Raw genomic sequence first — 26,701 nt, forward strand, 5'->3', positions numbered from 1 at the left:
TGAAATGTACGTATTCCATATAACGATATATTATTTACCCTATACAACTCCAGACATCTTACTCCCAGATAAAGTGACTTCAAGCTCTGAAAATGTTGTGGTGGACTTCAGCTGTCTCTGTCAGGGGATGAGTGAGCAGACTGCCTGCTGCAGGTGGTCATTGACACATTTGCAAAACAATGACACTGATGAGGAGGTGCAAAGGAATTTAAGGTGGCGCAGCATTATGACTTTTTAGTAGGCTTCAGGGATTCTAGGGTTAAAGTAACTTCTCCATCTGGCTGTTCGCTTTCAGGAGAGAGTGATGACTATTTCTGGGAAGGGGTGGTTTCTCTGAGCTGCAGGGAGAGAAGAATATACCTCGCTTGAGTTTGTGAGGATGTCCTTCGACTCACATGTGTGACAAACCATACCTGTAGCCCACCTGATCTCTTACTGCAAATTCTTTGAGGTTTAAAATGTAAAGTTTCAGGAGGAATGCACAAAAATATTAACTGATTTTGGCACCATTTATATCTGTGAGCAAACCACATCAAATCTCCAATCATTTCTGCTCTCAGTGATTAAGATTTGAGTCAGCTGTTATGACTGACAAACATGGAGCTTGACATTTCCTCTCTTATCTGCCTAAAACAGACCCACAGTTCACGACTTAAAGAGAAATAAGAGGTAAGCTAGTGATTTTTTTATTTTAATATACGAGGTGTGGCAGAAAAGTAATGAGACTGATTTTTTATTTACCAAAGTTTTTATTTTTTTCAAACATCAATGTTATCCCCTTCAAAGTAGTTCCCATGGGCAGCTACACACCGATGGAGACGTTGTTCCCACTGTTTGTAGCAGCACTGGAAGTCTTCAACTGGTATGGTCTTCAGCATGTCCGTTACACTCTTTTGGATGTTTTCTAAAGTCCCAAAATGACGTCCTTTGAGGACATTTTTCAGTTTAGGAAAAAGGAAAAAGTCACACGGACTGAGGTCAGGTAAATAAGGGGGCTGGGGAACCACAGGAATGAGTTTTTTCAATTGTCCTTCTGCTCAATTGTGAGGTTTTTCGACACCATTTTGGCACAGACCTTTCGCATGTGCAAATGTTCAGCAAAATTTGATGAACGATAAATCTGTTCAAATTTAATTGTTCACTCAACATTCTTAATGTTAAACGACGGTCTGATCGTTGGGAATGCAAGCCATGTCCATTGAGTCAAGTCCCAATCCTCTTTTTTAATACATTTTCAATTTAGGTAAACAGTGGCCTCTTTTGAAAGAGAACAGTGGAATAATGATTCCCTTAAGTAGGATAAAAATGCAGACACTTTGGTAAACAGCCAACACATGCACCATCCCATGCCACAGGGGCGTACTTGTACTTAATAATGATCTTCTTTATTGGGTAGCTGAACATGATGGAGAGGCAAGGTCACTATTGTAAGTCCTGAAGACAGTCTGGCAGTAGGCTTGTGAATTAGCATGCGCCCACCTCCTAGGTATCCATTTGATAGCCAACAAAACATTTGAGTGGAACAAGCTCCGATTTCATTGGCTGGGGATTAATGAAGAGGTTTGTTGCTTTTGTGCTTCCAGCCCAGAATACCAAATGCAAGAAATTCCTAGAAAGGACTGCGCTCCTTCAATCCCCATTACCCCGGTTGGTATTCCCTTTGACCGCATTTGGATTGACATCGTAGGACCCCTTGAACCCTCAGTTATAGGACATATATTTTATTCCTTGTAGACTATGCTCCCCATTATCCTGATGCTATCCCATTGCTAACACAACTTCTAAAATTATCGTACAGGAATTGGTAGGGGTCTTTGTGCAAGATGGCATCTCCAAAGAAGTCTTAACAGACCAGTGGACGTCTTTTATCTCGGAAAAGTTCAGGGAAGATGCCAGATTACTCAAGATCAAGCACTTAAAGACCTCAGTATACCGTCCTCAAACTGATGGTCTAGTGGAGCCATTCAATTAGACCCTCAAACAACTGCTATGCAAGGTTGTCAGAGAGGATGGGAAGAACTGAATCAGTTACACCCCCATATTATTTGCCCACCGGAAGGTTCGACAAGAATCTATGGGCTTCCCCCCTTATGAAGTGCTGTATGGGCGACAGCCCCAAAGGCTTATTGGACATCCTAAAAGAAGGATGGAAGGAAGAGGCCCTCCCTTCTACAAATATATTGTAATATATTGCATAGTTACGTGATAGATTCATGAAAATCAGACCTATTCTAAAAGAACACATGTAAAGGGCGCAAGCAACACAGGCACGTTTCCATGACTGTGGCATGTGTCTCCAGGGGTTCCACCCTGGTGGCCACATCATGGTACTCTTCCGCAATTTCCACTCCAAATTATTGGGTCATTGGCAGGGCCCTTACAAAGTTAAGGAGAGAAAGGGACTCGGTTCACAACCTCTTGGTTTGGGCCCCCCGACCTGATGAGTCTGGGCTTGGGGGGATGGGGGTGCCATGTCACCATACCTGCGCATGGAAGACAGCTTATAGGCTTGTATAATTGTACTGCTGCTTTGCAGTAAGGAGACTGTGGAAGATTGTGGGTTCACTTCCCGGTTCCTTCCTGTGTAGATAGTGCTTTGAGTACTGAGAAAAGCGCTATATAAATTTAATGAATTATTATTATTATTATTACTTACCTGACAAACCAGGGGTTTGAGATTTCCACTAATCCTTTCTCTCTTTTTTCCTCCGAAGACCAACAGACTGAACTCAAATCAAGTCCTCTGACATCACTTCCTGCCATCTTACAATATAAACACTATCTTTGATCATTGTATTCAGTTCTGTGTTGGACTCAGTCTGTAAACTTGCTTGTCAAACCCAAACCTTTATTTATGCTCTTTATGTTTATTTCTCAACAGCTATCTATGATCATTTTGCTGTCAATCACCCATCCAGACCCACCTACCTTTAGGGTGATATGCTGGCTACTACAATATATAATAGACTAAAATAGTCAAAGTTTGTTTTTTTTCTGTATTTTCCACTGATTTAGGATTTATGTTGTCTTGGCTGAATTTAAACATACAAAGTTCTCCTGCCAGACACAAGTCAATCTGCCCATGTCAAGGGGAATTCTGGACATTTGTGACTATACATCCATGCAAATATATGTCGCAGGTAAGTGAGCCAGGAGATGCTGATTACATCCCACATTACCTTGAATAAAAAGTCAGAGAATAAAGAGTGAGCATTTATTAAAACACACTAAATAGGGTATGTATTTAGACTTAAAAACAATAAAAAATGTCTTAAAAGAAAACTGCAACACAATTGCATTATATATCCCACAATCATAAGATTGACTTATCAAAAATTAACTATTTTAGGTGAACTCATAACTAATCAGTATTGATACATAAACTTAATTATCAATAAAAATATATTAATGGTTTTGTCAAAGAAAATCAATTCAGTTATACCAGAATATATGCAGCATATTTTCAAAAGACTAAGCTCTTACTGCAGATTATCTGAATTTTCTAATTTTTAACTTTCCTGATAATTTCCAATAAACTGCTCTTTTTTAATTATTTAGCCTTACCAGCTGTCCTCACACTTAGACTTCCTCATTTATATAAAATACTTTTCAGCTTGAACTAAATTTACCTGAAGTTACTTCATTTGTGCTTAACATTGTCCATATGGTACCTGGATCAAGCCTTTTACACACAAAACATCAGTCTGGAGATTAAGGGTGCAATTGTACAAATCAAACAGAAGCTTAAGAAAAGCCTAGAACATTCTACAGAATTGTTTAAATTCAGTTTGAAAGTCAGTTTGAGTTTTTTCCCGATTTTGTGTCTGAACTGGAGTTTTCTGCAAACCAGTGAAACAGGCATCTGACTTATTGTCATCTGAAATATAAAGGGAGTACAAAGTTGTAAAAGTTATTTTGATTGAAATATTTAAATAAAATAATTAATATTTAGTAAATAATGTTTTTAACAGCATGGTTATTGAACATTATTTCACAAAATACAGTACATTTAATTGCATTGGTTCACTGTTTGATATTAAATGAATTCTGAATTCAGTTTCTAATTCAGTTGTTGTCTGTCTGGGTTTTCTCTAAGAAAGAAAGCATTTGGATTAAAATGTAAACATACTGTACTTGTATTTGAGACTGGATGAGGACTGGATATAATTATGGGACTCAAGCAATCCAGGGCTCAGGTGCAAGAAAGAGATGTGGACAAAACTAATGCCCTGAACCAATTTTTTAGTAGATTTTCCCTCCCATTTCCTCCTTCTTCCAATGGCCAGTCTCCCCACACCATCTCTGTTACACCATCAAATCCTACCACAGCAACTGGAATAGCTAGTTACAAATCCACCATTGACCATCAGGGTGGACTGGTCAAAACTGAAGAATAAGTAAGGACCAAAATAAGGAAACTACATATAGGAAAAGCTGTGGAGTCAGTCCTCAAGGTCTTAAGGACTGTGCTAACAAACTTTGTGGTGTCTTCTTTGACCTCTTTAGTCTGTCACTAAGGTTTCAAAAAGTGCCACCGCTGTGGAAAACATCCTGCATTGTTCCAGTTGGAAAGAAATCAGTCGCTATTCAGACCACAGACCAGTAGCACTTTTGTCTCAGATCATGAAGATCTTTGAGAGACTGGTCATGGACTATATGAATCCCCCTATGGTAGACCACCTGGACCCACTGCAGTTTGCCAATTGGACAAAGATTGGAGTGGAGGATACAGTTATCTATCTGGTCCATGAGGCTTATTCTCACCTGGACAAAGCTAGCAGCACTGTGAGGATTATGCTTTTTGATTTATCCAGTGCCTTCAATGTCATCCCTGTTAACGGGTAAACTTGGAGATATGCAGGTGAATGAGCCTATGGTGTTCTGGACAATGGATTATCTGTCAGGCAGACTGCAGTCTGGGTTCAGTTCCTAACTCAGTTGCTGTTTGCCTGGGTTTTCTCTAAGAAAGATAACAAATGGATTAAAAAGTAGATATTATGTACCTGTTTTGGAAGCTGGAGAAATTGTGGAGAGCACCCCAGGAGTAGCTTTGTGTTCTCCTATAAGATAAAAGCAGGTCATTAAATTGTCATGAAAACACACTTCAGGAATGTGTTTTATCACATGGAATCTGTCATTTTACTTGCTTTCATCTTCAGTAAATGAACAGGTTGACTGCAATGCTCGAATGAGAATGTAACCCTGAATACCTATTGAATAACTTTTTTTTATCCCTTATCTTGTTTCCATTATTGCTCTCTTTAATATAAATCCCCCTGTTCAGAAGTTAAATTGCTGGAACATCATTCACTGAACCTTTGTAACCCGTGTCAGTGTTCAGGCAATGGTTGGGTAGATCCTGTCCAGCACAGGATGCAAAGCAGGCATCAAATATGTGCAATATATCTCTGCATCATACAGCACATTAATGATCATGCTCACCCTCAACCACCATGTGGCTTAAAATTTTATGGTTTTTATTTACAGTATATTGTTTTATCTTATGGGGCACTGTGGTAGGGCTGCTGTCTTACAACAACGAGGTTTCATGTCCTTGTTGCCCCCTGTGTGGAGTTTGCATGTTCTTCCTTTGCATGCCTGAGTTTTTTCCCATAATCCAAAGACATTCTCCATGACCCTGCTCAGGATAAGCAGATTTAATGATGGGTAGATGTTCTAACCTATTTATTTTGTCTTAAACTGTTCATTTTTTTGTTGTTATTTCTGCTTATCCCACCAGCACAAGGAGCAAGGCAGGAACCAATCCTCAAATGCGGTGCCCATTAATCACGGGGACAATGAAGCACACACCAACTGGAGGTCAATAGGGTATTGTCTATCGACATCATCTGCATGTCTTTGGGAAGTGAATAGAAAACCAGAATGCAGACCCCTCATAGTGAGAAGATCTGAATCCATGGGGCAGCAACTGTTATAAATAACTTATCTTTTGTATTCTGTACTCTTGATTGAATGCTAACATAGCTTTGCATTAGTTCACCCTCCATGGAACTACCTCACTTGCAGATTTGTTTCCAAACAGGAGACGTTTGAATCTGTACCATCCCCATGGAGTGTTGAAAATGCAGAGCACTGATGACTCTCTATCCATCTTGATTTGCCAATATCCATTTTTTTTCATCCAGAATGGCGAATATTTTTTTTTCAGCCAGTTTGCTGTGGACTTCATTGGGGGTTGGTATGTAGTAATGTTGTCTTTTGATAGCCTTGTTCAACTCACGTGGGTCTAGACATATTTGGAGTTTGCCATTTTTCTTTAATGTAATCACCAGACTGCTAACCCATTTTGTCAGTTCTGTTACTGGATGTGATAACATTTTTCTATCAGGTTGTCCATAATAGCAAATGGAATTTTCCGACAGCCGTGTATAATTGGTGTCACCTCTGGATCAATATGACTGTGATGTTCACCGGGGAATTCACCCAGACCTTGAAATACATCAGGATACGTGCTCACTAACTCTTGTATGGTTGCTGGTGAGTGCACTTGTACCTTGTCAGGTCGTTTGACTAGGTTCAGTTATTCACATGCTTCTCTCCCTAAGATTGAGGCAAAAGGCTGTTTAGTGATAAAGAACTTTAATTCTCGTCTTTGCCAGCAGTACTGCATCTCAGGTAGGTACACCCAGCAGGATTGATCCTGGCTCCACCAAATGCAATCAGCTTTGTTTTGGTCAGTTCAAGAAATATATCCCCTAGTAGTCTTTGAAATTGTATTACTGACATCACATTGGCATCTGCACCAGTGTCCAGTTTAAATTTTACTGGAGTCTCTTGAACTGACAAGATCTCATGTAAGCTCCATTTTCAGCTGTCTGTAGCACATTCAACTGGGAACACTGCAAGATTCCAACAAACAGCGCCTCCACAGTCTGAGGAGACCGTTCTGCTTTAGTCCTGCACATTTTAGCATAATGGTTCATTTTGCCACAGTTTCTGTACTTCAGGCCATTTGCTGGACATGTTTTGGGACGATGCTCTTTCCCACACCTGTTGCATGATTTTGCATCACCTTTATCTCTTTTGTAAGAAATCAGTTTATCATTTTTGAATTCACAGTTTTTGCTCCATTGTCTGAGTTCGCTAACAAACCTGTCTATTTGCAGTGGCTCTTGCATATCTTAAGTCCAGAACTGATGTCTTTCAAATACCAAATTTTTCTTGGTTGTGTAATAGTTATTTAAAGATTCCAAAATTGCCTCTACTGTATCGTTTTTGAATCTGCTTTGGATATTTCATGTGTATTGTAAACTTCCAGTGCTTCTTCTCCTAATGTATGCAACAAAATTTGCACTTCTTTAGTTTTCTTGTTCATTTCAACCACTGTAATATACAGCCTATATTTCTGTTGCCATCTATGCCAGTTTTCACTAACATTGCCGGTTAGGACTAGTGGCGGCAGAGGTTTAAACTGGTCCATTTCACTGGTGCGGACTTAAAAGCAGATGAAATAACTTACTGCCGGCACTGTTGGCTATCGTAAGTTCTGCGGGTCTCTTTATCTCGCAAGAAGCAGCTCTCGCTGTGGTTCAGCTTGAACAAAAGTAGTCAAAAACACCTATTGAATAACTTTGTTAACAATAATCTCATTTTCATTATTTCTGTTTTTGAAAATATAAATCTCCCTTTTCAGAAATTGTCAAATCATCACACTCACTTGTATCCTTTTTCAGAGTTCACGGTCAATGCTGGCCAGATCTTATTCTACACACAATGAAAAGAAGTCATCAATTCTGAAAAGAGCCTCACTCATGAACACACCTACCTTCAAACACCCACAGTCAAAGTACAGTCACCAGTTAACTTAACATTCATTTCTGAATCCTAACTACATGTCCACGATATATAACAGGTTCCCCACGATGGGTTCTTAACCCTACCTTAGACAATTAGCCCAATATGCTTGTATATGAATGCAGTTTTGGCTGGTTGCACTCATGATCTCATTCTTCTGATCACTACTCACAACTCGTAACCATAAGTGAGCATGAGTATGTAGATTTACCTATCAATGGATGATTTATTTCTTCATTAGTACAATGTCAGCACTCTATCTTGTACAGAATTATTGGTTAACCATATTGGATGCTTTTGTTGTCTGTTACAACAGATATAAAGTCAAGTCAAGTCAAGTTGGGGAGCATGCACAGGTACAGTGCGTTGCCGCACCCACCACATAACGAAACAACTCGGGACTGAACCCAACCTAACTTCTAGTTGGAAAGCATGTTAAATTTAATTGCAGCAATAGCTGAATTTCATTGTCTCTGAGGATATTATATAACTAGGAACTGAATGGAATGAATGAATCACAATCAGATGTTGCACTGTGAAAATGCCACAATATTGCCTCATTTTGGCAGTGAATCAATGTGGAGCAGACAGGAATACAACATTGGTGCTTGTCTTTTTTTCTTCTTCTTCTTTTGCTACTCTGTTATGGTAGAACAAATAAAAAAACACAGACCAAATATCTGTGCTTGTTTCACAGTTTGACAAGACTCTCTTACATTTGCACAGTAGAAACTCACTTTTCTTCTTTTTTTCCAGCCGCCAAAGTTCCTAAACGTTTGTGACCATTATATGCACTACATTTCCAGTTGAGCTCTGTTTGCTAAACTCTCACAAGAATAAGATCCTTAAGACAAAATTAGACTAGTTTGATTTTGTTGTAGTCACAGAATGGTATGTCTGGGAGTGCCACAATACACAACTGAAAGTAGTGAGCATACACTGCGACTGTATACAGCACATTATGTTTTCCTGAAGACTATAAAAATGAAGGCTACGACTGAAAATTATTAGAAAAGTTGAAAGGTGTTACACCAGCTTTAACAAAACAGAAAGGCAAGTAGATTGTTAGGTTAAAGAAAGCAGACACATGGCAAGTTAATACACAATGAACAGTCCTAATATATTAAAAAGTACAAATGTTACCATGCTAAAAAAATTCATAAATAAGCTTTTGACATCTTCTTAATATTATGTTGTATTTATTAACTTCATATGTTTCTAAGTTTTGAATGAAATAACCTGTAGAAGTTTCTTGATAATTTATGTTCTTCTTAACCCAAGCATCATTCTGATTCATTCTTCCTCTTGCAGTAGTAAATCTGTAATACAATAGAAAACAGAAATAATCATTATGAAAGACAGGTTACAATTATTTTCACACTGAAAAAATTAAAATGAATGATAGAGATGCAGCATTTCAAAATTTAATACACAACCTAAATGCAACATATTTCTAAAAATCTTTTCTCTGACTCATCTAGTCCCATCAGAGAAGGATTATTATGCAGTTATTATCTATTTTTTGTGTCTGATTATTCTTTTCTATCCTTGATTATTCTTAAAAAATACATTTAAAAACAAACTATATTTTTCAAACAACCTGCTTATTTCTTTTAAATCTTCCCAACCATCTGTTAATACTTTGCTCCCTGCTCGCTTGGGTGGGCACTACACGTTAGCCACTTTGCATTTCTGACGCTCGCGTATAAGGATGCGGATGTACAATTTAAACCGATTGTTATTTTCATGGGAATTGTTGCATATGCATAATAGAACTATTTTACATTACAGCGAGTAATTAACCATAAAAAAATAGTAAAATGTAATAATTTGAAAGTAAATTATATTTCATGTTGCGTTAGAGTTATTCGTTGCATTATACAATGTTGTTCTATTTGGCTTTAAAATTAACATGCAAATACTTTTTCAAATTGCATTTTTACTATAAAACTTCAGTAAAAATAATTTTTTGAAATAAATTTTCATCAATATCGCATTGAATTTTGATTCTGTGTTTGGACTTAACATTGTGACAACACAATGCATAACTCCCCGTGAGTGAAGACCAGATGGTGTTAACGGTTGTAGATATTCTTCGGTATATTGTAAGTTGATGTTTACAACTTCCACATGATGACCACCAGCTGTTTCAGTATAGTCTATTGATATGCATTTAATCAATTTTCTGTATAACCAATCGAGAATTTTAACGTTAATTCATTTGTCTTCATTGTTTCTTGGTGCTAGGTCTGCTTGTGTACTCATTTCTTCTGTTGATAACCCCTTTGGATCAAATTCTTCAATAAGATTTGGACATAATAAGTCCAAATGGGAGCTTAAAGTGAGGAAAACGTAAACATTTTTTAAGAGCTGAGAGAGCAGGAACTGTGTCTGTCAAAAACATTCAAACAAATTGATGTGAGGACCGTGTGCATGGTTGAAAATGACTGAGAGGAGGGTGGGACTTGAAAAAATCTCATGGCAAATGACTCGTCTCGTGGGACTTGAAAAAACCTCTTGGAAATCGTCTTGTCCCATCTTGTCTCAGGATTTTTTTTATAATAGAGAGATATTTTTCATCCTAACCCTAATTTACTTATTTTTATGTTATGTTACCATCATTACAAATATACTGGATGCCTAGTTTGATTTTAGATTCACTGATCTAAATATCAGGCTCATTCTTTACTTTATAGTCTAAACATCATAACATACCTCTTTTTTCTTTTTAAATCTATTCATCTTCTTCAAAAGTTAAAAAGAAAGTTTAAGTAAGTAACACCCGGAAGTGCTGGGGGGAAGAGGACCGGGGACACCCAGAGTGTTTCCAGGTGCACAGCCGGCACTTTCGCCACACAGGGGAGTGTCGGCGGAGGAGTGTCGGGAAGCACCTGGAGCCCATCCAGGCATGTATATAAGGGGCCGTCTCCCTTCATTCGATGGCTGGAGTTGGGAGAAAAGAGAGGCAGAGCTCAGAGGAGAGGAGTGGTGGCGGTCAGAAGAAAAGGCATTGTGAAAAGGCCAAGACTTAAAGGGGTGATTGGTGCTGCGGCACTGGGTTTGTGTTCACTAACTGTAAATACTATAGTGTAAAATAAACGTGTGTGGTGAAATTATCATGTCTATCTGTCTGTTTTTGGGCTGTACCCCACAATATATATATTGTGGTAGATAGGGGGCGCTCTCGCTCCCCTGAACCCCTGTCCACGACTCCAGACACCAGGTAAAAGTCCTCAAGTTGACTTTATTAATTTGCCACAGTGTACAAAACACACTCTCCACCACTATACTCATAAATCCCACCAATACAATCAATAAACAATCCTCCAGCTGCCAGACGCGTTGCCACCCTTCCACCCAGCTCAGCTCGCCGTCTGGGAGCTCCCACAGTCCTTTTATATCTCCTAACCCGGAAGTGTTCCCAATCCCCAGTCCATGTGATTCTCAATCACTTCCAGGTCAGATAAAAGTTCTTTTCTTCAACCCGGAAGCCTGTCGCTCTTCCTATGACAAACTTCCGGGTTATAGGGCACGAAGAAATCTTCAGTCCTCCCTGCAGCTCCCTCTTGTGGCCCCCATGGCATCCAGCAGGGCGGTGCATTAAAACTCCATTGTCCATGATACCCTGCTGGTCTTCTGGGGACCTCCATGCTGCAAGGAGGGCTCCACCTGGCGACTTGGGGGTATTGGTCGGGATAAACGGCCGGCCATCCTCCACAGTATTCCCCTCCCAGCGACGAATTATCATTTGGAGCGGCCTGCCCCGAGAGGGAAGACTTCCTCCAAGAGGATGTCCTGGTTGAGCCTTGATTAATCCGAACATCTGGGTCCCTGGAGAACCTAGGGGGAATATTAGTCCACATTGATAGCTTGTCCCCCTCTCTCCATGGACAGTGTCGCCAAATATGGCCCAACCTTCGGCACCTGTAACACTGCCTCTGCCCTCCTGACATTCTCCCCCTGCGGGACTGAAAACAATTAGGAAATGTTAGGGCCACCCCTTGTCTTGCTGGGAGAGAAACCCCTGCCGCCTCTAACGGTGCTTTCTCTTCTATCCCTTTCTTGTCAGGAGACCCCCGTTTTATTTTCGGGATCTCCTGCTTGATCTGGGGCTTGTCTACAGTCTGAGTCTCTCTACTAGATGAAGACAGACCCTTTACTGTCTGCACCCCTTTTACTTTATAGGGCCACCTCGCTCTGGGAGTCAGCACTGTCTAGCTGCCCCAGATCGATTAGCCCTTCCGCCAACCACTCTGTTAACATACCGGCCTCTCTTGTAGGGCACGTAGTGTACTGGCACCCGCTATTTATTAAAAGCAGGCCCGGATTACACTGCGTCCCTCTTGTTTTATATACGGTACGGGTTTCACATACCTGTACCGCCACATCATGATATACGGGAGGCTCCCCACCAAATCGCCGCACGTAATCCCTCAGCTTTGCCAACGGCTCTTTGGCTGCAGCTCCCAACTCCCCGACGATCTTCTCTGTGCTCGTCAGGACCTGTAAGAAACTCGCTACGGGCTCGCTCGATTAGTTTCTCGAGTTCCCGCATGTCCATATTAATGTTTACTTCGGTCGGCAGGAGACTTACTTCTTTGTTCGTCATACCTGCCGACCGGGAGCCAATGGGCACGTCCGCTTCTGGCACGTGCTCTGGAGTGTCTCGCGGAGGCTTCTGGGACTTGGAGTTCTTTTCTTCACAGGTTGAGGATCGGGCCGCTTCCTTTAGCAGGCTGCGGTCTGTCTTTTTTATTATTTTTGTGACCTCCCGATCAGCCATTTCCTGACCCTCCTTACCTTTTCGTGGGGTGAGCGGTGCCTCGCTCGCCTCCCCCTTCCCCTTCGGAAAGACCAAGTCCGATCCTTCAGGGTCGAAGGCGCAAACAGCGGGACGTGGACCTCCTCCTTCCCAGAAAGCACCGGGTTTGCTGCCGTGTCCCTCGTCGGCTGCCGTCATGCGGAAGTCGTCTCCTCTGTGCTCAGGTTCCGACAGGAGCGCGCTGTCGTCTCCGGGGCAGTCTTCTTTTCCCCGCGGAGCCTCCAGGTGATCTCCTCCGAGGTACACGCATGGGACAAAGTGAGTTATAACAAACGGATTTTCCATAGCGTTCCCAGCACGTACCTCAGAGCGCTCGTTAATTCCTGGAGGTTTCTCCGAACTTGAAAGGCCGCTCCTTAACTCCTCCCGAGTGTCAGTCATTGCACACAGGTCACTCCCGCTGGCGATATTACTCTGCTTGCCCTTCCTCTTCCTAATTTTAGACTTGGCTTTCTTTATGGGTTCTGGCGATGCTGTGGTGATTCCTGACGCCGTTGTCTGTTCAGGGTTCGTTTCCCACAGAAATTTTTGATTCAGGTCCTCTGCAAACGACACTAGAGTATCCTGCCAACTACACCACTGTGGTAGATAGGGGGCGCTCTTGCTCCCCTGAACCCCTGTCCACGACTCCAGACACCAGGTAAAAGTCCTCAAGTTGACTTTATTAATTTGCCACAGTGTACAAAACACACACTCCACCACTATACTCATAAATCCCACCAATACAATCAATAAACAATCCTCCAGCTCCCAGACGCATTGCCACCCTTCCACCCAGCTCAGCTCGCCGTCTGGGAGCTCCCACAGTCCTTTTATATCTCCTGATCCGGAAGTGTTCCCAATCCCCTGTCCATGTGATTCTCAATCTCTTCCGGGTCAGGTAAAAGTTCTTTTCTTCAACCCGGAGGACTGTCGCTCTTCCTATGACAAACTTCTGGGTTATAGGGCACAAAGAAATCTTCGGTCCTCCCTGCAGCTCCCTCTAGTAGCCCCCATGGCATTCAGCAGGGCGGTGCATAAAAACTCCATTGTCCATAATGCCCTGCTGGTCTTCAGGGGGCCTCCATGCTGCAAGGAGGGCTCCATCTGGCAGCTTGGGGGTATAGGCCAGGATAAACGGCCGGCCATCCTCCACAATATATATTATCTATACTAATAAAAGGCAAAGCTCATCACTAATTCTCCAACTTCCCGTGTAGGTAGAAGGCTGAAATTTGGCAGGCTCATTCCTTACAGCTTACTTACAAAAGTTGGGCAGGTTTCATTTTGAAATTCTATGCATAATGGTCATAACTGGAACCTATTTTTTCATCCATATACTATAATAGACTTCTGCTCGATGCCCGTGGGAGGCGTAACTCCGCAATTTAGTGCCTGCCCATTTAAGGCCGCCCGTCAGCGGAAATCCAATAGAAACACTGCCGCTAAATATTCACGGGTGAAGGACTGTGCTTATGCAGAGGAAGAAGAGATGATCAGGGTGGTGTTTGGCACAAACTCAGCGAAACTGCGAGAGAAACTTTTAAGTGCCGGGTCTTAGCTAACATTAAATACAGCCGTGGACATCGCATGAGATGGCACCAGCACAGCTGGGAACCTTCGATGCATGAAATGACGCAGTGCACAGACAAAACGCAACAGTTCAAAAGAGTGCTGAACAAAAACCGAATTACACAATTGAGAAGGCAGCAAAAAAATATGAAGCATGTGATACATACAAGCATATTCATAAGTGCAGCTACTGCGGAAACAAAGCACACGGTGGAAAAAGTCAATGTCCCGCTAAAGGAAGACAGTGTAAAAAAAAACCCATGCATGCAGTGTGTCACGTCTCAGATAAAGAGGAAGACGAGCTGTTTATTGCTGCAGTAAGAAACGAATTGAAGATTGAAACCTGTTATCTTTACAACGATTGACAAACACGGAATGTAACTTGAACACAACACATCCTACAAATACGAACCTGACTGAAAGAAATAATGATAATCAAATCCTTGATGACAGCATCACTCATAACACTCACAAAACAATTACTGTATATTGACAATCATGTTACGTTATTTTTAAAATGTTCCCTTTTCTTTTTCATAACTTCTTTAACACACTACTTCTCCGCTGCGAAGCGCGATCTACATACTCTCAACTAGACAAACCACATGCCATGGCGCAATGGTAGAGGCTTCGCCTCTAGCGCTGACATCAGAGGTTTGATTCCCGAGAGGGGGGTGCACTGAGTATGTATGCGTGCTTCCCGATTCATTTTACCCTTGCATCCCCTTGGTTTGAATCGTATGAAAAAATATGCGGTTAACGCAGAAAGACCGATCACCAATTGAAGCTTTATGAATAATGGATAAAAAGCACATTCCTAAGACTGATCGGAGGCAAATTTCATTTCAAAAGACTACCCGACGGAAGCCTTGATAAAAGCGTGGTTTTGTGCAAACTGTCCAAATACGAACCTGATTGAAAGAAATTATAATCAAATCCTTAATGACAGCAACACTCATAACGGTCACAAAACTATTACATTCACAATCATGTTACGTTATTTTTAAAATGTTTCCTTTTCTTAGCACAAGCACAGCTGAGAAGCTTCGATGCATGTACTCCATAACGCGTTAAAAAATAACGCATTTAATCACACTTTCAATTCCAAGCAAAGGGGAACTTTTGTCAATGCATGATTTCCTGGTACATCGATTACATTGATGCACACATCAGAGCTACAAAAATGTTAGAGTTGGAATAAAGCGCGTTCCTACGACTGATCGGAGGAAAATTTCATTTCATAAGACTACCTGAGCGAAGCCTTGATAAAAGCATGGTTTTGTGCACACTGAAAAGCAAGCAAAATTAGATGCATTACAGAGCGCGGACTTTGTGGCTCTTACTGGGGATCATTGGACTTCCGTGACCGTTAGTAATTCTAATTACATCTAATTACAAAATGTTCAATGATCACACTGTTTTAGCCTAATGTACAAAATAATTTTGGCTAAGGTTATCTTTTATGTTTCTGCCTTATTTTTTTAAGAAGAAAAACTGCACTTTATGTTGAAATTTTGGTTATTATTATTTAAAGACAATACCATTCTGAAAATGTACTTAAAGTACTTAAAATACCACTTTATTTTTAAGTCTGCCCAATTTTAGCCAGGGATGATATTTTTGTTTCTGTTTTGAATTGAAATGCAGTTTAAAAGCATTTTTTCTTCAGAAATTAAAAGAGCTTGAGTTTACAATTTTCATGTCCATGCCTATTATTTGATTCTGTCGCCCACTAAAACCCTTTTAAATTAAAAAAAAAACATTTGTGATTTGGGGCAAATTTTCTTGTGTGATTACATACGATTAATCAAGATTAATTATTACACAGCCTCTAATTAATTAGATAAATTTTTTTAATCGAGTCCCATCCCGTATATATGTATATATATATATATATGTAGATTTGTATATATATATGTGTATATACAGTATATATGTAGATATGTATATATATGTATGTATATATATGTGTATGTATATATATGTGTGTATATATATGTATGTATATATATGTGTATATATATATCTGTATACAGTATATGTATATATGTATATATTTGCCTATATGTGGCTGCCCCAAACCTTTCTACGCCTCTGGTCTCCTCTTCTTACAGTGGCGTAGCGGCAGGATGTATATATGTATGTAAGAGGGGACCCACAGGCGTGGGCTGGCTTCTGGGGAACACACGAGTGGCTCAGTATGCTCTCCTGGCATATATATGTGGGGCTAATTCCATTCTATGGACGAGCTGCTACAGCTCTTGCAACCCAGAGGCCGGCTGTGAAACCTGGGAGGCAGAACAGCCGCTCTGTGGACTACCCGGAGCTATGTCCTACTAAAGCAGTCCCTTCCACGCAATCCAGAGCCTGTTCGAAGTCGCCGGGCCGCCTGGCTTGCGATATGGCGGGGTTGTTTGTGTGCCCTTAGCAATCCCTGTATATATTTTGGCCTCGTTATAGATGATAAAGACTCATCTCAAGCTGCTTCCACACCGTAATCAGCCGACAGGGAGTGGGGCGGTAGGCCAAGAGAGTGACGAAGATACTCCCGACCGCGGGCTACTACGTCATCCACTAGCGCCCGGCAGCGAGGGAGGATTCTCCGCCCTTGAGGTCAGACCGACCCGCTCTCTGAGTTGCACTTTCAGTTTAGAGCGACTCCGGCTTCTTTCAAGAGAGAACAGTGGAATGACGACTCTCTGAAGCACATAAAGAATGCAGTGGTTCTCGTTAACGGCCAACGCACGCATTTGCCCATGCCACAGGGACCTCACTTTGTCATGGATAATGAATTATTGTATCGGGTTGCTGAACATGAGGGGAAGGTCCGAAGTTGTTGCTAGTCCCGCGGACCTACCGGCAGGTATATGCATTTAAAACCTCGTGTATCATCCTCAAACCGATGGGCTAGTGGAGAGATTCAATCAAACTCTCAAGCAAATGCTACGTAAGGTAGTCAGCAAGGATGGGAGGAATTGGGACCAACTCCTCCCCTTGTCCTCTTTGCCTACGGGAAGTCCTCAAGCCTCTACGGGTTCTCTCCCTTTGAATTACTATACGGAAGACAGCCCGGGGCTTATTAGATATTTTAAAAGAGGGCTGGGAAGGGGAGGCACAGCCCTCCACTAACATTTTGTGTAATAAGACCTATACTAAAAGTCATATCGAGGAGGCACAATCAGCACAGGCCCGCCTGTATGACCGTGGCACGACTCTCCGTGTTGGCTAGGCCCCTACGAAATTAAGGAGAGGAAGGGATTGGTGACTATTTGGTGAAACAGCCCAATACCAGCTGAGCGAATATATCATGTAAACCTGCTGAAACCGTGGAAGGAGAGGGATCCCGATCCCTCCTCCGACAGCCCTGCTCTCTCTTGAAGTAAGTGCCCTTAATTTCGCGAACAGCTATCTCCCAGTGTATATATATATATGATCGAGGAAAGTAGTAGTCCCTGGTCCAGCCCCATCGCCTTGATTGCTAAGCCTGACGGCAGTTGGATATTTGATGCTTATCCCATGCCTCGCGTGGACGACCTCCTCGAGACTGGGACCAGCCAAATTCTTGACTACACTTGACATGACAAAGGGGTACTGGCAGGTTCCTTTAACGGAGTCCGAAGGAAAAACCGCGTTTAGCACTCCTAGCGGACACTGGCAGTATCGTGTCCTTCCATTCGGGTTATATATATATAACTCGCTCTGTGCTGCCTATCTGGATGACGTTGTCATCTATTCCAGCACCTGGAAGGAGCACATACAGCAGGTCACAGCAGTATTGTATATGCAACCCCAAGAAATGTTACTTGGGTTGAGCAGCACTCATGACAATGACAACACAAATACATTGTCAATCATGTTACGGTGGTATTATTAAAATGTTTCCTTTTCTTTTTTTGTCATTACTTCCAAAGCGCCGACGGTGTTGAACACACTACTGTTGGACCGGGAGACCAGGTGCGGGAGAAGGAGGCTATTTTGATAGTATATATATATATTGTAAATCAATAGGCTTTGTCTCAAAATAATCATGGTGAAATCAAACAGTTTCTATGGCAGTTATTGTTGGACATACAGTACAATATGTTAAACCATTTTTGAAGGATATGCAGATAATTACTGGACCAAATTCTGTAACCTGTAACAAGACAAACATGATGCATCTTCCCTGAATAAACATACATCTTTTTTTTACCGAAATTATTATTATATATGGGTGTCAGCATTCAGGGGGATATCTCAGCAACTACTCAATCTAAATTTTTGTATCTTTGCTAGTATGAAGTTATTCAGGAGCTTTACACAATGCAAAAAACGGTATACGAGAACTGTAATTTTCTGACATAAAAATCAATTTACATTTTTCATAGACACACATACACTGTTCAAATCAACTCTTCTCAACTGTTTTTCTTTTTACTTTATTTGAAGAAAATATCATTCCATACTATTAAGTTGAACATATACAACAAATGACTATATAGTCAAACTAGGGAAAAAATACATCAGAAAGCTGGAATAAAAAGAGACAAAATCTAGCAGAATATAATTCAATTCCCACACAAGAGAAATGGCAGAACCAAGAGCTTGGACAAAAATAGAAAAAAAAGAAAAATGTCCTTTTTCCTGATATAAATTCTTATTATAAAAACTTTATTAATTAAATTTCATCATATTTTTAAAAGGTTTTGAATGGATCCTCTTAAATCAGAATTTATATTTTTTCTAATTTCAAATAATATATAACTTCAGTTACCCATTGACTTAAAAGAGGTTGGCTAGGGTCCTTCCAGTTGAGCAAGATAAGTCTACGTGCCAATAATGAAGGAAATGCAATTACAATTTGTTTGCCCTTCTCCACTTTGAACCCATCTAGGTTAGGATGGGTTAGGAGTGATTGTGACACCAAGGCTGTCTGATTAGCAATCAAAGATGTTTGTCCAGAATGATGTTAATTTGATGCACTTCCAAAACATGTGGCTCAGTGAAGGTGGAGCTAGATTGCAATGTTCAGAGGATGGATCTCACCCTGAATGGATTTTGGACAATTTTAAATGAGATAAAAGTGATCGATGAAAGATCCTTTTCCCACTGTACCTAATAACCTGAAAGGAAGAGACTTTGAGATGTTTTATATATTGGTGAGATGCTGTCCGATTTTTCAAGGCTGATCAGTATTTCTCATGGAATAGAAATTAGGTGTGGAAAATTGAGTAGGTTTCTTTTAGCAAAATTTCTGATTTGAAAGTAGTAGAAAAATTATGTTTCTGTGAAGTAAAACATGAAGAGTAATTGTTCATAAGATGCAAAAACATTATTTATATACAGTTTTCTAAGTGTTTTAACCCCGGCAATTTTCTAAAAAATTAAATATTGTGTAGGTTTGAGAGGGCTAAAAAAGGTGATTATCATGTAGACTGATTCAGATCTGCTCTACTCTAGCAATCACTTAGTAGAGCAGCACCAATAAACCAGAGTAGTTATAAGCGGGGGGTATGTGTCGAAATTGCAATTAGAGCTGTCAATCAAAATGATTAATGACTTTTAAGCCCCGCCCCTATGGCATCATACCGGAAGTCCCGCCCCGTCGCCTCCTGATGACGTCACGCCAGAATTCCCCGGCACCTGATTGGTTCAGGAAACTGTCAAGGGCCGTTTGATAGATGTCTGCCCCCTGGTTGAACCTGTTCCCAACCCACACCCACCTGCATGCCCAGGAAACTGTCAATGGTCCGTGTGATGGATGTCTGCCCCCTGCTTGAACTCACCACCGCCCCCTCCTCTCCCGAAAGACATGCCCGGGCGTTACAGCCTTTACCTCAACAACCTCAGACATGCCCGGGACATGTCCTGACAAGCTCAAACATCCCCGGGGTCTGCTTTGGCCCCCCCACTTTTTCTATAGCACAAGCCCAGACATGCCCGTGGCGTGTCCAGACCAGATCAGACATGCCCAAAGTCGCCCTGCACCGGTCCGAGGACGTTCCCATCTGTACCCTGCCGGCCTGAAGGGCCTGCCTCGGCCCCTGGGGTGAGGCAGCACCTGACGGTCGGCCTCCCCACACTGCCCAGATCACATTATCACGCTTTTGGAAACTGCTAAGAAAAGACAAGATGGACATCTCCGAGAACGGTTTGTCTGCATTTTAACGTTAATGTGTAATCTGTAATGGATAAAATCCGATATTTACATTCCTCACACACATTGACTATCTTTGCAGAAGCTATCCCCGCCCTCTCCCTAGCACAAGCCCAGACATGTCCGTGGCGTGTCCTGACAAGATCAGACATGCCCACAGTCGTCCTGCACCGGGCCGAGGACATTCCCATCCGTACCCTGCCGACCTGAAGGGCCTGCCTCGGCCCCTGGGCTGAGGCAGCACCTGACGGTCAGCCTCCCCACACTTCCCAGTCCCCCCACACTTCCCGGTCAGTTCTGAAAGGCCGATATAAAAAGCAAAGCACGCAATTAAAACATCTCATCTTTGCTTCAAACTAAGTCAAACTGCTTTTTTCCATCTCACAGACAGATTCTTTTGTCATCTTGCCTATTGCTGCGGCAAGATCTTTGACCTGCTAATCATGAAAAATCTGATTTTATTCTCATGACACTTTATTTGCATATTTTATTATACCTACTTAACTTTTATTGACATTTATCTATCTCTATATTTATTTTTCTGGACCTGATAGGTTTGATGGACCTTAGGGGTTTTAGGGATATACGACCTGGAAAATCAGATGAAGTGTCTGAACTGAATGTCCCGGTGAGATCACATGTTTTTTGTCGGCTTTTAATCACACTGTTTAGTTGTAATGTTTTGAAGTAGTTGTTAAAACCTCTCTGAATTTTAATATTGTTTTAAAAATGACCAATAAAGGACCAATTGATTTTAAACCCTAATTTCTTTCACCGTCGAGGATAGTGGGTCGTTGAAAACATTTTTTATACTCTGAAAAGAGACTCCCGCCCCACCGGTCTGATTGGTTCAGGAAACTGTCAAGAGCATTTTGACGGATGTCTCTTATTCAGGTCAGTGAAAGGTACTTTGGCATAAAAAAACCTAAGGTTTCGGGGGTATGGTCACTGTGAATAGTTAATACAGTAACGAGAATACTGAACACACACCGCACTCATCCTATCTCATTTGAAAAACCTGAGGTGAATTTTGAACATCATGTCCTATGACTGGTTAACACTGCGGACAGAGGCGCTAGATCTCCGTCATATAGACCATTACAGAATAAAGATTATAGAATCTTTTGCAGTCAGTCTCCATTACAAGATCCATAGCACCCGCAGGAATTTGGACAATTAAGTGCAGACCCTTTAGTTGGTCAGAATCATGGAGTTAGCGCCTAGGGCTATATTCTAAAATATCTTATATTATATCAATTTAGTAAGCATGTCGGCACTATCCATTTTCAATATAGGTGGTATATTTCCCTGACCAGGGGCTTCTTGTCAAAACGTTAAAATAAAACAGAGATCCGAGATACTCTTTGTCAGCCCTTGCATTCTAATTCTTAAAGCTCTATCAAACTATTGTTAATTTCAAAGCAAAATGCCAACAATCATTTTGTTTATAACTAAATTAAATAAACCTTATAAATAGATCCCGGTGCTTGATAATACTTAACCCTAATTGATATCATTAAATGGTCCTTCTGTGTTTTATTCAGGTTTAATATTTTTAATTTGCCTTTTTAAGTTTTATTTAAAAATGAACTCTTTAAGACTATTCTAGACTGTGCATGTCAAAAAAGCTTATCATTTATTTCAAATGTTTTTATACATCACGGCAGTTTTTCAAATCACTCCACTTTTTCATGTGGTTATTTACTTTATTTAGTTATTTTGGCACAAATATCCTTACAATCAAGACTACCAGTCTAGTTCATATTATAAACTCCAATATTTAATGTTCTTCCTGAATCAGGAGGAACACAAACCTGACTTTTAGTTCCAGATAAGGTTCTAACAATAACCGGCAAATGTTAATTAGCCTCATACTAGCAGATGTTAAATAATGTTTTTCCCTAACTCTTTGCAACCCGTGGAACTGCCTAAATAGATTACAGTTTAGCTGATAATATACCACAGAACACGTAGGTTCTGTTGTAGTGTGCGGTGAGCTTGGGGTGATCCCTTGTTGATCCGGTCTTAAGATGTTTTTTAATCCCCTCTGTGACTTAGTATTTGTAAATTTTTGTTTTTACTGCCTTATCTTTGTGATAGGGGCGAGTCAATGTTTTATCTTGACATTTGACTCGTATTCAAGAAGTTTGCAGACACTTGTTGACTCTTGGAATCACAGTTCAAACTTACATCCCCTTGACCCTGAATGCTCCTAAAACCAATGATGCTTTTCACAAACAGAGGGGAAAAGCAGTTTTCAATGATAGTTCAATGATAGACAGTTTTAGTAAAATTTGAATCCTTGTGCGAACGCGTATAATAGATATGATGTAACTAGTCACTAAAAACATTTTCCATCCTGATTGGCCTAACGTGTCCAAAATAAGCCTAATCATCAGCCCTGTAGTGTATAGGCTCCTATAACCGTTCTTATTTTCAGGGGCTCATAACTGCTGTAAAATGGAAGGCTATTACCAAGTGTTCACAGAATTTCTAAAACTTTGTATTATACAAAGCCCCCTGAGTACCAAAGTGTTTATAACCTGTTGATGAAAATGCTGTTTTAAATTAAAGCCTGAACAAGATAACGGTTTTCTAATCATCATATAAAATGCTTAGTAAATAAAGAGAGACTAAATAAAATTTATAACAAAAATGGAACACCGATGGACGGCTGAATAAACAAGGGAATCTAACTTAGATTGAAATGCCGTAGAGTGTTTCACAAATAAAACCCTACAACAGTGGTTTTCAAACTCTGGGTGGACCACGCCAGGGAGATGTGAAAAAAAGAAAACAAGAATCGAAAATATGAAAAATACATCTATTGAACCCAAAACAAATTAACTTAAACTACATTCTGATACAGAAAAATAAATATAGAGATAGATAAATGTCAATAAAAGTTAAGTAGGTATAATAAAATATGCAAATAAAGTGTCATGAGAATAAAATCATGATTAGCAGGTCAAAGATTTGGCCATTTGAGAAAAAATAATCGTGCATTTGTGTTGTACGCAAAATCTGAATGACTTGAGCTGGCAAGAAAAGATTTATGGTAGAAGATATCAGATGTCTCCAGTTCCTACCCAGTTCCTTTAGGGACTTTATACTGGCTATTATCATTTAAAATGAGTACAGAAATTAAGTTATATGCTATGTTTGGTGTGTATGTGATCAGAAAGGCACTGATGCTTCCAAAGATCAGTCAAGAAAACTGTTGGAAAAATGGGCAGAACTCTTTTGGAAACAAGGATTTTTCTTATAATGTTTTAAAATCGGACCTTTACAAAGATGCTTTTAGATGCTTTATTTTCTAAAGGTGCTTTATTTTCATGTTAAAGCAACCGGTCATTTTACTTGGCTACTGAACATGTATTTTTGTTCACTAGCGCTTTAGTGTTTCATTAAGAATTACCGTAATATCTGATCATTAGTTTAAGCAGAAAGAGTAATTAGCTGTGCTATTTTGTGAGCTATACAAGCGTGCTGAGCTGTTGGCTCCCATTTACGAGGTCACTAGCACGAGCTAAAGCTGCTGATTTTAAAAGCATGATTTTAGGTCGATGAACTTCGGAGGTGCAAAAAGGGCTTCTTACATCCCCTGCCTCTAGTTAAACCAGCACACCTCACTATGGCCTCCTGTGCATTCTTACAAATCTCCGTTTAAATGCACAAGTGTATTTACAGAGTTTTCCTTCGTCAAAAGGCTCCTAGGTGATAGAAATGAGCTAAGCAAAAATTAAAATTCACTGACCGCAGCAAATCCAAAAACACGTGGAATCTGTCTCTCTTGTGCGGTGTGGGGTTACTTTTAAAAATAACTTCATTATATTATACTTACAAAATGAGTAACCTAAAAATGTTATATATTTTAAGGGAAGGCAGGTATGGGCTGGCATCTCGACATGTACAGGACCTTGTTCATTAGCCTGGGTGCAAGCCCCTATTAAACCTGAGGCCACAGAAGGAATAGAGAACTTTTACAGGCGGGAATGTTAAAAAGAGACACAATGCGTTTGTAGCACGAGACTGCTCCATGTCTTTAAAGGTAATAAATCAAAGTGGAGGTTTGTACATGACCTAATCGTAACAAATTCCTGAGACTACCAGCTGGTGAGCTCTCCGAGGGTCACCCAGCGGGGGGTCGGTGCTCGAAACGGGCAGGCTCAGTTGTTTTCAAGTGAACTCGCAGAGTCTTTGCCCCGAGTGGGGTACTTGCAGAGCCTGACTTTACTTTCTGTGTGTAGAGAGAGAGCAGGGGCTGCTCGCAGGGGGTCGGCTAAAAGCTGACAGGGTCTGCCACTTGGTCTTTCTCTCTGGGAAATCAGCTTCATTGCTAAAACTGTTTTTTACTGCAGAGTCCGTCACTGGGAAACCTGATTTAGCTGAAGTGTGAAATTGGTCCGTGCTGGAACCATAACCTCCTCCCTGAGCCATGCAGGCCGCTTGCTTCCACAAGATGTTTCCTTAGGGTCAGCTGAAGTTACCTGTATTTAAAATGTGGGGTGAGTTTGGATAGAAAAAGGGCTTGTTTTAGATCGATTGTTATACAAATTATAATTATATTTATTAATATAATTACAAACTATACAGCCCAGGCTAGATTTTTTAGACGTCTCAAACATGATTTAAAAGGGAACTACTGCATATTATTTAACTATGTGTGATTTTTAAAGGGCTGAACTAACAGTTATCTCAAGCTTTACAAGCTAATCTTTAAAAATCCCTTAACTTTAAAAGATCCATCCGTCATGGGCAGAGGGTCTGCGCGGTGTTCACACTTTATTTTATTTTATGACACTGTTTATTTTGACCTATAATCTTCTCTTGCCTGTCATGGAGCTCTGTCTAATTACCTGAAGTTACAGGAATTGGGAAGTGATGAACTATTTTGGTAAGAATATGTTTTAAGGTCTGCATAAGTAAGAGTATAAAGGGGAAAACTGTCACCCTAGGGCCCTCCCATGACAAAACAAAAATCATAATTGGGCTTTTCTGTTTTTAACTTTTTAATTAAAAATAGTAAAATGATTTCTAATTATCACCTGTGTAAACAGAAATAATTTCAGTTTTTTGAGTAGACAGAAAATATCAAAATTTTGCGCTAGTGTAACAGTAAGTGCTTTTTCATGCACGTACAAAACTGGGATAAGGTAGAAAACCTGCTTTCTTATAAATATCCGTTGAAATGCACAAGTGTATTTAGAGATGTTTCTTTTGTCTGATTTTAGACAGTCCCTGGAAAATAAGCCCTAAGGTTAAGCTCTGTATATATGTGAACATTTTTGAAACTTATTCATGCTTTTTTCACATCCTGCTTCGATTATTGTATCCTCCATGCTGGCAGGTGCCACTTCTAAGCTTTTATCATAGCTCAAGCTGATTCAAAACTCTGCTGCAAGAGTCTTTACACAAACCAGCAATGACAAGCACATAACACCCATCCTGCTTTGCCTTCACTGGCTCCCTGTGTCTTACAGGATTGAATATAAAATTCTATTAATAACCTAAAAAGCTTTAAATGGCCTTGCGCCAGACAACCTCAGTGACCTTCTCCAATGCTCTGTTCTTTTTCGCCCACTAAGATCTTCTGATTCAGGCAATCTTATTGTGTCCCACTCTATGAGAGGCAGGGCCTTCATCTGTTTAATGCCCAGACTTTGAACTTAGTAGTTTATTCTGGTTTATTATCTTTTATTCTATTTGTTGCTTTATATATCTTGTATTTATCGGTTTTTGTGTAGTTAAGTGGAGAAAATATTTTTATCCAATGTTATATATACTCTGCTGTTCTTTCTTAGATTTTTTGAAGTTCATTGAGTATGGGAAAGGCATTATATAAATAAAACATATTATTATTATTAAAGTGGCATCAAACCACAGTGCAGAATAGATTTTGCATTGTGTACACAAAAAACAATATTCAAAGCTCACGGTTTACTCTTGACACTAATTACATCTGTGATGTTACTGTGTTACTGCAGCATAAAGGAAAGGAATGTTAAAAATGTAGTGACTCACCCAAACTACCAGATTTTGAAGAAAGAGAAACTAACCCAGAAGTTTAAATAAGGCCCAATGAGATCTCTAATGTAAGAAAACATGAATGGTCAAACACCTTGTTTAAACCTGTCTGGTTCAAAGTTGATAGTGAATCCAGAAAGCTTGCCTATGTACTGCAATAGTTGTCTATTGAAATCGCCATGACAATCTCTAAAACAGTGTATATTAAACTTGTCATGGAATGATTTGCAATAGTCTACAGAAAGGGTGTTTGAGTGAATGTGTCTTTATAATTGCTCACCTACAACTGGTGCAAAATGCTGCTGCTCCATTTTTAACTGGCACAAGAAAGCATGAGCATGTTACCCTGA

The 26,701-nt window shown here is 40.4% G+C and overlaps 1 protein-coding gene across 2 annotated transcripts in view; it reads right to left on the bottom strand.

The window, feature by feature from the left end:
* Positions 1-3,355: 3,355 nt before the first annotated feature.
* Positions 3,356-26,701, bottom strand: part of LOC120528615 (C-C motif chemokine 2-like) — a 59,928-nt gene continuing 36,582 nt past the window's right edge. For both annotated transcript variants that reach the window (XM_039752786.1, XM_039752785.1), the window contains exons 4-6: positions 9,055-9,134; positions 5,004-5,060; positions 3,356-3,877 (exon numbers count right to left, since the gene is read on the bottom strand). In XM_039752786.1, the coding sequence (XP_039608720.1) occupies positions 3,756-3,877; positions 5,004-5,060; positions 9,055-9,134 (259 nt within the window). In that variant the 3' untranslated portion in view covers positions 3,356-3,755. The remainder of the gene's footprint in view (positions 3,878-5,003; positions 5,061-9,054; positions 9,135-26,701) is intronic.

The sequence above is a fragment of the Polypterus senegalus genome, chromosome 4 (genome assembly GCF_016835505.1).
Source record: "Polypterus senegalus isolate Bchr_013 chromosome 4, ASM1683550v1, whole genome shotgun sequence".
NCBI classification, from domain to species: Eukaryota; Metazoa; Chordata; class Cladistia; order Polypteriformes; family Polypteridae; genus Polypterus; species Polypterus senegalus.